The sequence below is a fragment of the Dipteris shenzhenensis genome, chromosome 29, assembly GCF_047967505.1.
Source record: "Dipteris shenzhenensis isolate YYH24624 ecotype China chromosome 29, Dip_SZ_1.0, whole genome shotgun sequence".
In the NCBI taxonomy this organism is placed as follows: Eukaryota; Viridiplantae; Streptophyta; class Polypodiopsida; order Gleicheniales; family Dipteridaceae; genus Dipteris; species Dipteris shenzhenensis.
The window spans coordinates 462,250-473,206 of record NC_141624.1 but is presented as its reverse complement, the minus strand read 5'-3'; the positions used below and the strand labels follow the sequence as shown (position 1 = coordinate 473,206).

The 10,957-nt window shown below is 47.0% G+C and overlaps 1 protein-coding gene across 1 annotated transcript in view; it reads left to right on the top strand.

Moving 5' to 3' along the window:
* Positions 1-2,537: 2,537 nt before the first annotated feature.
* Positions 2,538-10,957, top strand: part of LOC147882281 (uncharacterized) — a 63,120-nt gene continuing 54,700 nt past the window's right edge. The window contains exons 1-2 of the mRNA XM_087400216.1: positions 2,538-2,673; positions 8,674-8,888. Of these exons, the coding sequence (XP_087256342.1) occupies positions 2,538-2,673; positions 8,674-8,888 (351 nt within the window). The remainder of the gene's footprint in view (positions 2,674-8,673; positions 8,889-10,957) is intronic.

Here is a 10,957-nt window from a genome sequence, read left to right as displayed (position 1 = left end):
ACCAAATAATGGGGTAAGGCTGCAGTATCCTCCTTGCACTTCCTCTGAGGTGACTGACCAATTGTTGTTGACGATCTTCTAGAAGTTTCTTGAAGACATTCCAAGAATCTACCGAGGTGGCAAGGCCTCTCTCCCACCTGGACCACTACATATAATGAGACAAACCAAGCTGCCTACCGTGCTCATCAAGTATACCCATTATTCTACATGATGGGCTGCTTGTCAATCTCTTTGAGAGAGAAGAGGAACTCTCTGAAGGGTATTTTTGAAGGTGGTCCAAGCTTTTAGAATAGCGATCATAAGTGGGGATGAAGGAGATTTGAGACGGACTGAAGTGAAAATCCATTTGGTTCTGTCCATCCAATCTCCACCTGAGGAGAGGCTGCATGTCTGGATGCAATGAATAAAAAAATTTCTCCATGACTCATCCCCATGCATAAAACCTCTAACCACAAATTTGCAAAGCAAGGACTTACATTGCAAACTGGGTCTATAATGTTGAGCCCCCTCTTGCATGGGAAGGATCAAGGTCTCCCATGCCACCCTGGCAATAGTGTCTACTGTGCCATCTAGCCCACTCCACAAAAAATTCCTTATAGGCTTTATGAGATGAGAGATGCAATCCCTAGAGTTATATCAACAAGAGCAAACATACCAAGCTGTGGCCGGCAAAACTTGGTTAACAACACACATCAAATCCAAAGGGTTGCATGCTTTTTGTTTGCTAGGAGAGCTGCTGCTCCTCCCCGCACGACTGCCCATCCCTCCTCTCAGCCTAGCCTCTCCTTTCTCTCAGCCCCCTCCTCCACTCTCTCAACGCCCTCCTCTCTCTCAGCCTCTCCTCTCTCTCAGCCCCCTCCTCCTTCCTAGCAGCCCCTCCTTCTCATCCCCTCCCTCTCAGCCCCCTCCTCCCTAGCAGCCCTTCCCTCTCCGCCCTCTCAGCCCGTCTCCCTCCCTACCTCTCCTCCCTCTCCCTTGGCTGCCTCCCTCTGAGCCGCTCCCTACCCCTCCTCCTCTACCCCCGCCTCAGCCCTTCCCTCCCTACCCTGCCTCTTCCCTCTCAGACGCTCCCTACCCCGCCTCCTCTACCCCCCCTCCTCTCGCGTCAGCCCTCTCCCCCGTCTCCCTCCCTACCTCTCCTCCCTCTCAGCCCCACTCCCTACCCCCCGCCTCAGCCCTCTCCCCCACCTCCTCTACCCCTGCCTCTTCCCTCCCTCCCTCCCCCCGCCTCAGCCCTCTCCCCCGCCTCCTCAACCCCTCTACCCTTCTTTCCGCCTCCTCAACCCTCCCCGCCCGCCTCCTCTACCCTCGTCTGAGCCTCTCCACCCTTCCCCCTCTTCGCCTTCTCCCTCCTCTCTACCTACCCCTTCTCCGCCTCCTCCCTCCTCCTCATCCTCTTCCTCATCCTTCCCCTCCTCCCTTTCCTCCTCAGCCCCTCCTCCTCCTCCTCCTCCTCCTCCTCAGCTCACCTTCCTCTTCCTTCTCTCTCGGGCAGCTTAGTGCGGAAGGAACCTTTTCGTGTTCGAGTCGACCTCACCTACCTCGATTGGTGATGGCTCTGCATTCAGCCAATCTCTGTCCACTCCCACCGGCCATGAAAACATTGATTTTCAAGACGAGTTGCAACAGCTTAAAAAAGACGCAGAGCAAGAGAGTTCGACATCACTTTTTGCTCGCATCCATGGGTCCCATCCTTCTAGATTATAGGCCAGGGATTGGATGCTCTCCGCTCTACCTAGAGACCTCCTAGGGCACCTCACATATATTCGTCTGCTTGGCTGAGGATTCTTCCAGGTTATTTTTGACTCCTCTGAGATAGCAACAGGTATAGTGCTTCAGGCTAGTCCGTTAGCACTGAGCTCCAAGAGGACTTTTTTGACCCCTTTCTCATTGGGTTTTGATCTTGTCGAGGAGGATAGTTGGACCACATCTCTTTTCATCAGATTTCCCGGCCTTTCTCAAGTGTACCACCGACTTTTGCTCATTGGAGCCGCCTTTGGGATGGTTACCGAGATCCCCCCTCTCCTTGGAATGCCTTCTTCAGTAGTAGAGGCAGTTAGGTCGAATGGGGTACCGTGTGTTAGGGTCGTTGTCTCTGACCCTAACATCTCGGATGACCACATTATGCTTCAGCGTCCAGATGGCTCCTTCTTCAGACAGAGAGTAAAGATTGCAGGGAGACAGGACCAGTGTAGGATTTGCAGGACCCTTGGGCACTTTGCGAGAGATTGCCCAAGCAAAAGAAAGAAGAAAATACCTAAAAGGTCCACGGGTGTGCCTCATAGGAGCTCCACCCGACCTGGACCTTCCTCACGACCAGATCCTACCTCTTCTCGCGTTATTGGACCTTCGACTTCACAGCCAGGACCAGCCTCCCGTCCTAGTTTTTCTCCAGCGCAACCAAGAACTTCAACCTCTTATTCTGATACTTCTTCAATGCAGACAGGACAGTCAGTACGTCCTATTTTGTCGTCCCCCATTGGGTGCCTATCAGAGTTGGGGAGTTAGTTCCACCTCAAGCTACCACTGATGGCGCCATGGATCCGTCTCTTCAGGCAGGAGACATTCCTATCCTGGTTTCATGTGCAAATGAGACTGCTCTTGCCCCTTCACATGTTCATGTGCAGGACCGCTCACCTAGGGAGATCCTTATGGCAGAGACCCGTGCCTTACGTGAGAATAAGGTTAAACTCGTGTCCGAGGCCAGGCAGCACTAGACTGAGGTTGCAGCATCTCCCTCGTCCTCTTACACTTCTTTCTAACACCTGACAGAGGTAAGGGGGTTTTGGGTTCCACTCCTCCATCCACAGCGCTCCTTCGCACTCCTACGCCAGAGGTCACTTGCAAGAATTCTTTTTCAATTCTGGTAGACTTGGCTGAGTTTGAGTCAGAGGAGGAGTTTGTACCCTCTACGCTCGAGGAGCACCTTTTTGCGACGCGTCCCATGAAGGCTTAGCTATCTCATGGATAGCTAAGCCTTCTATAATGTTTTAGGAATATATAGCAGAAGATACCTCCCACCCCCTCTCTCTCTTCAAACTCTTTCTTTCCCCTTCTTTTATGGGCTGATTTAGTCTGCTTCCCATAGAGACAGTGCTCATAAAATTCAAAATCAGAGAAAGGACAGCAGAGTTTCCCCCTCAGCAACTGTGGGTGTGCTATCCCCAGTTGACTTCCTTCCTCGTGATAGGAGGAACTTTTCGTAGGAGAGGGCTTTCTCTGCTACCAAGTCGGGTAGGATCTTCCATTCGGCCTCTTCCTCTCGTAGATGAGGATTGTCAGTTGGAGCGCTCACGGCCTCAGGGGTGTACCTCACCGCTGCCATAGGCAGCTGATTCGTAACCAACTTCGTCCAGATGTTACTGGGGGACCCATGGATATTCTGATGATTCAAGAACACAAATTGGATGTCAGGGATTGTGCCAAGTCGGGTAAGCTTCTCTAAGGCCATACTATTTGGTCACCCACCTTGGGCACGAGGGGAGGTACTTGCACCTGTGTTTCTTGTTCTTTTCTCTACTTGGTGATTGGACACAAGATTATAGTCCCCTCTAGAGCGGAGTGGATTTTACTTTTGATTGGTGGGCAAAAGGTCGGTCTTTTAAACCTTTATACACCGAATTCTAGAGGATATCATGTCCTTCTATGGAAGGAACTGCTCTCTTAGTCACATATTGCAAAGGCTTGGATTATAGGAGGCGATTTCAACATGGTTGAGATGCCCTCAGACAAAAGGGGTGGTAGGGAAGGTGGTATCCAATCCCTAGAGAGAGCAGCTTGAGATGCCCTCCTTTTTCAGTACAGTGGGAGGGATGCTTGTCACGATGATGCTTTTCACACTCAGCCACATTCTCTCCTGTTTTCTTGGTCGAACAGGAGATTGCAGATGCCTATCCATGCACGTATTGATAGATTTTATGTGGATGATTGGACTCTTGATCAAGGTGGTACTGTTTGCATTGCAGCTGGGGTGTCCACTTCGGATCATATTCCAGTGATTTTGAAGGTATAAGATCCTCATGTGACGGGTCGTTCTGCCAGTGTTACCGAGGATGGCCTTACAGAGATAGTATTGAGGACTTGGGTTTCTCATATGCATGATGGGCAAGCTTTCTCCATCAGACTTAGCTGCAGCCCTCTCTGATATGAGTGACTTTTATCTTTGGATTGCTTGTACCAGGAGGAGTGAGATCCTCAGGCGTGAGATAGGTATCCATCAGCAGTTGGTTACCCTCGAGAGGGAGGAGCAGAAGAGGAATATAGATGCTTGGATTCAAGAGCGCCTTGTTGTAGCAAGGGCCCAGCAGCAGTCACTTTTAGATCAAAGAGCAGAGTATGCCTTTCATGCCAAAGAGTCTTTTTGGACTTAGATAGGAGGTAGGGTCAACAAGCACTTCTTCTCTACTCTTGGCCCCAGACATAGTAGGGAGAGCGTAGCTTGTTGACTCAGGCGGATTTCTTACGACACATCCAGATGCCGTCTTGCAGGTTGCCGCCGATTTCTATGTCTCCCTTCTTATAGCAGATCTTGACACTTAGGCCAGAGATGATGCTAGAGTGGTTATTTGGAGACACTTACCTGGGTTGGTGATAGGGTACATGACTATCTCACTTCATGCACCCTTCACCAATGTAGAGTTCAGGACTGCTCTCTCTGCCCTTCACAAGGGCAAGTGTCCTGGTTCCGATGGACTTGCCTCCTTATTTTTCATTACTTTTTGGGATCAGATTGGGGATCACATTACTTCAGCCCTACAGGGTGTATGGGACTCGGGTGAGATGCCAGACTCACTTGTGGAGGGCCTCATTCATTTAAGTGTGAAAGGGGGTTGCAGGAATTTAGTGTCTCAGTGGAGACTGATTACCTTGCTAGGTACCTTGTATAAAATCCTAGCTAAAGCTATCATCCTTCGTCTGCAACCCTTTATCCCAAGTCTAATCCATGATACACAGACGAGATTTGTGCATGGAAGGAGCATTTTTGACAACATGTTCTCATTTTGGGAGGCTTCGGATTGGGGCCATGCATAATGGCCACAAGCTGACCATTCTACTCTTGGACTTTGAGAAAGCTTATGACAAGGTAGACTAGGGCTTTTTGGAGGGCACACTTACTTGCTTTGGTTTCTCAGATGCATGGATCAGAGGGGTGTCAACCCTCTACAGATCAGCCCATAGCCGGACAAGAGCCCTGGAAAGATTTTTTCTCATGCAGCATTCATTCTTGTAACCCATCTCATGGGGGAGATTGGATGGACAGCATTAGATGGATCTTTACTTCACCCTATCTCAAATCTCCCGCTTCCCCTCTCATGGCTGCTATTTTGAAAGCTTGGGGCTGCTTTAGAAACACTCTTCGCAAAGCTCCACCCACCTCTCGTGAAGAAATTCACAGGCAGCCAATCATGTGGAATGACTCGATTTTGGATGACCATGGCAAGCCACATAGAGTGTCACATTATATGCAGTCATCTAGATAGGAGAGGGGACCTGCTTCTACATTAGGCGCATGGCAGGCCTTTATGAGACTTCCAGAGGATCAGATACTTATAGCAGTTGGCCACCTCAAAGGAGTGCAGTGAGGATACAATAGATACAAGCAGCCATTCCGCCAGAGTGGATTGACACAGATGACATGCCGATCACAAAGTCAACTTAGTGGGAATCGTTTTCAGGGACGGCATACGATTATAGATTATTGCCGTGCAAGATGCACATGAGGATACCGTAGTCTTTTATGTTCAGCTGGGGAGGCAGACTTACCAGATCTTCTGATGATATTCTTTTGGAGGTTGCCTTTTAGCCTGTCAGGATTACATGTTTCATGGAGTGGAGCACGAACTCACATTGGTATCTTGAACCCGAGCCCCTTCTCCTTGCACTTGGGTCTTGGAGACTCTGGTTATATGGTGGTTTCCCTATTGGGTTCTTGCAGTGGGACCCAGGGGAGTGGGAATGGATTGATGAGGGGCACTAAGAGAAGATCATCCCCTTCTTTTGTTATACAGTCATAAATGCTCGGAGATTTCAGCTCAACAGTAGAGGTTGGAGGCCCTCCACAGCAGTTCATTGGGACAGTTTTCAGATTTCTGCAGTTGTGCGGAAAAACTTTTGGCGTAGGCTCTAGAAATCCCTCAGGAATAGAAAGATCACTCTTTTCTTTTGCCTTTCTATTTATGGAGGGATTGCATTGAACGTGTGAAGATCCAGGTTTGGGGCTGACTCTACTTGTCCTCGTTGCCACATTGCAGTTGAGTCAGTACATCATTGCCTTTGGGAGTGCAAACAAGCGAGGACGATCTGGAAAGGTGTTGCTAGGATTTTCAGTATCTTTCATACAACACCTTTCTATATGACTTGGGGTTCAGTAGCATGGTTATCTCTTACTGGCCATCAGGTGTTCTTCGATGGACATGGTCTAGATCTAGCTCTCTTTGTATGGCGACACTCAGTGGAGTCTTGTTCTCTCCGGGATGTTTGCTTTACTCCTTTCAGACCTTCTCATGCCTCAGTAGACACATCATGGGAGATTTTGACTAGCATTGCAATTTGGCATGTTTGGAGAGCCAGGTGTACAGAGGCGATGAAGGGTACCCAGGTTCACTCTTCCTAGGCTATGGCCAGTATTTGGACCAACATAGGACACACTCCGATGGCCATCTGGCCGAGCATGCAGGGATCCTCCAGAGTAGCCAATGCCAGAAGAGTTTGGAGAGGATCTCATTTCTTCTCTGAGTCTCCCTCTCTCCCTCAGGGTTGAGGTGGCATTTTCAGCCTCCGCCTTGGTTTTTTATTAGCTCCTTTTGAGTTGTTTTTTCCTCATGCATAGCATGATGTATTCCTGCATTTGAGCTTGGTTCGCCCCCTTTGACCCTATAGCTTCAACCTCGTCTCCTCGAGCTCCCGCCACAGATGAAGCCAGACCATTGTCTGCACCAGTGAGGACCTGGTTCAAGATTAGCCAAGGTTAATTGTTAGCCCTTGGGTTAAGGTCAAGTCCACAGGAGCGAGCATGGTTCTACAGGGAATCCTGAGTGCCACATTGGTTGGAACGAGTGTGGCTTAGGGATTTTCATTGAGCACCATTAGTAGTATGCGGTGAAGCAGATGATTTAGGGTGGTTGACCAATGGCAAGAAGTGGTGTGATGAACCGGACGCACCATCTTTTAGAAGGCGGTTTTTTGTAAGAGGGAGAAGGAGAGAAAGTGAGTACGAGCATTCTCTCCCTTTCACTTGAGCTTGCTAGGTTAGGAAGCTTGTTACCAAGTGTTCATTGCAAGCCGAGGCGGCTTGGTTGTATACGGTGCATCAATATGAGTTTATTTCTTTTACCTATTCAATGAAGTGTTGTCCACTCGGTATACTCTTGATTCCTAGGTGTTGTTAACTCGGTTCTCCCATTATCATACGGTTTTCCCTTCAATAGCTAACCCCAAACTCCATGTTGGCCACTGTTTCGTCACCTCAAGCACACACTGAAAGGATTGCAAGAGCGAGCATCTTCACCAGAGCACTACACAGGATTGGGTTATTACCATGCATTGAGCACCTTAAAGTTGGTCTATTGAGAGTGAGCAAACCGGAGCGTCAAAATGTTAAGATATATGTCAGGCGCCGCTGACTTAGTCTAACACCACCTACCTTTGACGTTTCCACCTACTGAAAGTTGGATAATAAATGTGCACAGCTAGCATGCCAGCTCATTCAAGACGTTGACATAGCAAGTCATCATGCTGACTTAGCTCCAAGACATTGACATAGCAAGTCTGCACCCTGACTTAGCTCTAGGACATTGATATAACAAGTCAGCACGCTGACTTAGCACCAGGACATTGACATAGCAAGCTAGCACATTGACTTAGCTCTAGGTTGTTGACATAGCAAGATAATGAATTCAACAAAAGCTGAGTTATTTGGTCAACGTTTTCTGGAAATATCAACATAAAACCCTGAAATGCACTAAAACAGTCGACATATGGAGTTGGCATCCCAAGAGGTTGGGATATTATGGACCCGAAAATTTTCGTCTAATGTCATCAAACCTGATCTACACACTAAGGGATGCCCCAAATCATTTCTGAGCATCTTCTTTTGACATATGAATACTCCCTCAAGCATTGAGATCCAAAATCTGGCATCATGAGGTGGCCAATTCAACCACTCTATTGACTTCGCTAAGTTAGCGCCTAGAGAAATTAAGTCAGAGTCCTATTTGGATAGAAGCCTTGCTGGAGGAACAGAGGCTAGCTGGTGTTTTAGGTTCAATGTGTAATGTTGAAGGATTTTAAATATACTCCTGACCTAAATGCAAACATGGAAAATGTAGTTCTCTAAGCAAAATTGTATCCAAATTTTTGGGCCTCTAATGCTCACCCATCATTGTCTCTTGACATCCACATGCATATTCAATGGTGATCTGTTAGATGACAATCATGGGGATGGAACTTTAGCTTTTATGCACATATTATCAGGACTAACAATTAGACTTATGTGTTCTTACTCATTGATGCAGTCAATTCAGTTCAGATAATTATGTGATATACTATCATATTGTGCTATGAAAACTTCCTGTTATCTTGTGCATTGCATATTTCTAAAAAGCAGTTTCCTACCTTTTTGTTATATCTGCTATAAATCAAAGTTTAAATGTTTTATTGTAATCGTTTTGGTAGTTCTGGAGGCATATGACAATGGTTCATGGTGGGACATCGAAGTCCTGGATGCAAAAAGAGAAAATTTTCTTGTACATTTTTGTGGATATGGGGATAAAGAGATTCCACCAGATCTTCTAAGACTTCGTACGAGAAGGGCTTACGATGTTGACTGCAGTCACATTTTGGAGCCAAACATGGACATATCTGTGTATTCATCACATCCAAATGCTTCAGTATGTGAGCCGAGCTTATACACTAGTCGAGTAAGTTGAAATTTTTACCTGATCCCTGAAATGCATGTGCGCTAAATCAAGTATGGATATAATACATAATAATTATATTTACATTTATAATTATATTTACATTTATTACTAATTTTTTATATCTTTGGGGTGGAAGATGGGAGAGGGAAATATATTTGAAACTTCTACATCTCTAGCCGCATGGATAGAAATCTCTCATTGTTTGCACTGGTTTTTGGAGCTTGATGGTTTTTACACAATTGTTTGCATAATGATTTTATTAGAGTATCATTCTATCAAAGATAATTCATCTAGTGCATACATAGCTGAGGTATCACATGTTAAGCAAAACAGAAGCATATCATTTGTCCTGTGCATCCCTCTTGGAAGTAAGGGAGGGAAACCTCAATGGAGTACTAAACCAAATTTCACATTGGCCTAGTGTCGAAGGTGGTGCTCCAGTTTAGGTTTTAACCTTGTGGAGGCAGGAATTCTTTAGAAAAACTATTCACAACGGCACACATTTTGAGCCAGACTGAATTCAAATGAGTAAACTGTTTGAAGAGACAAAAAACTGAGGCCAAATATTTCTTGTATGAATAGCTAGCTTTCCAAGGATAAAATGAAGAGGCTCTTCACCAAAAGATGAGCAAGCCTGAAACATCCTGTCTGAAAGAAGTGATGACTATAGAGCTCTTAGTTAACCTAATTTTTTGGTGAATATCTCATAACAGCTTCCCCCCACCATCTCAGTTTCTCCCCCATCGCCATCCCTCTCAGTTCCCTCATCACCATGTTCAACCTAGCTTCCTTCCCCACCCAACCCATTGTTTTCACACTTTCAGTTCTTCTTACTCTCCCTGCTCATGTTTTGAGTTGAGTTGCTGAAGCAAAGAATGGTGCTTTACTTGCCCCCCTCAGCATTTCAGATGGAGGGATACAGCGAATGATTCTCCCCTTTTTTGGTTCATGATAGTAGGGGTGTGCACAACTAGAGATGGACAACAAAATCTTCATTTATGCACATAGGTGGAGATGAAAGTGAAGAGTCCCAAAACCCTTATGAATTAGTTTCAATAGGAGGAGTGGACATAGTCCAAAAATCCCTCTTTGTCATTGAAAACATAGGAGATGCTTCCATGTCGTGCCCATTAGGACTTTGTGATTCACAATAGGAAGTAGAATCCTCTCTCTCTCTCTCTCTGGGACTGGTGACCACTATTTAATTTAGTAGTGGTGACCAGTCCCATAGATCCCGAGGGTCTCAAAAGGATTTTAATGCAAGCATATCATATCATCTCTCTCTCAAAAGGCCACACACCAACCAGGTCATTCGAGAGGATCTTCTGTAGCTACACACCTTTAGGACCTGGTTGGAGCCGAGGGAGCTTCCAGTGAAGCTGAGTTTCTACAGAGATTACTGTCTTCGTATTTCGGAGGAAGGATTCATCACACCACCGGGGTACACTGAGCTTCATATGCCTCACTCACTATGGATCTCCATCGGACAGTTTCGGGTATCATCACATCGCCTCCGCATAGAGAGCGGCAGAGTAGAGGGGATCCCTAGGGAGCATCGCATATGCATATTGTGCGACTGTGAGTGCGACTGTGAGGAGGTTGAGTCGGAGGAGCATTTTATTTTTAGATGCCCAGTGTACTACGAGATCCGAGGTCGCTACCACTGTCTCTTCAGAGATGGCTCCGGGCTCCTTTCCAGATTCCTCGCCTACCCAGATCAGAGATGCCTCGTGGCCTTCATTCACGAGGGAGTCCGACATAGAGAGTACTTACTCAGGCGACGGGGCTTGGCCACATCATCAAACACCTCTTAGAGCAGGATCACAGAGTTCTTTCCATCGAGTGACATTGATCGTCGAGTCTCTAGCTGCAGACATGACAGAGACCCCGACCTGATGACCGCAGCATGACACACGAGACATTGAGGGGACACACAAATCACTCTAGGGGACCTCCCGTCATTGTTTAGACCCGGGATACATCCCACGGGAGTCATGGTGGCTCTGGTCTTACGTCAAGCCTCATCCAGGAGACCGAGA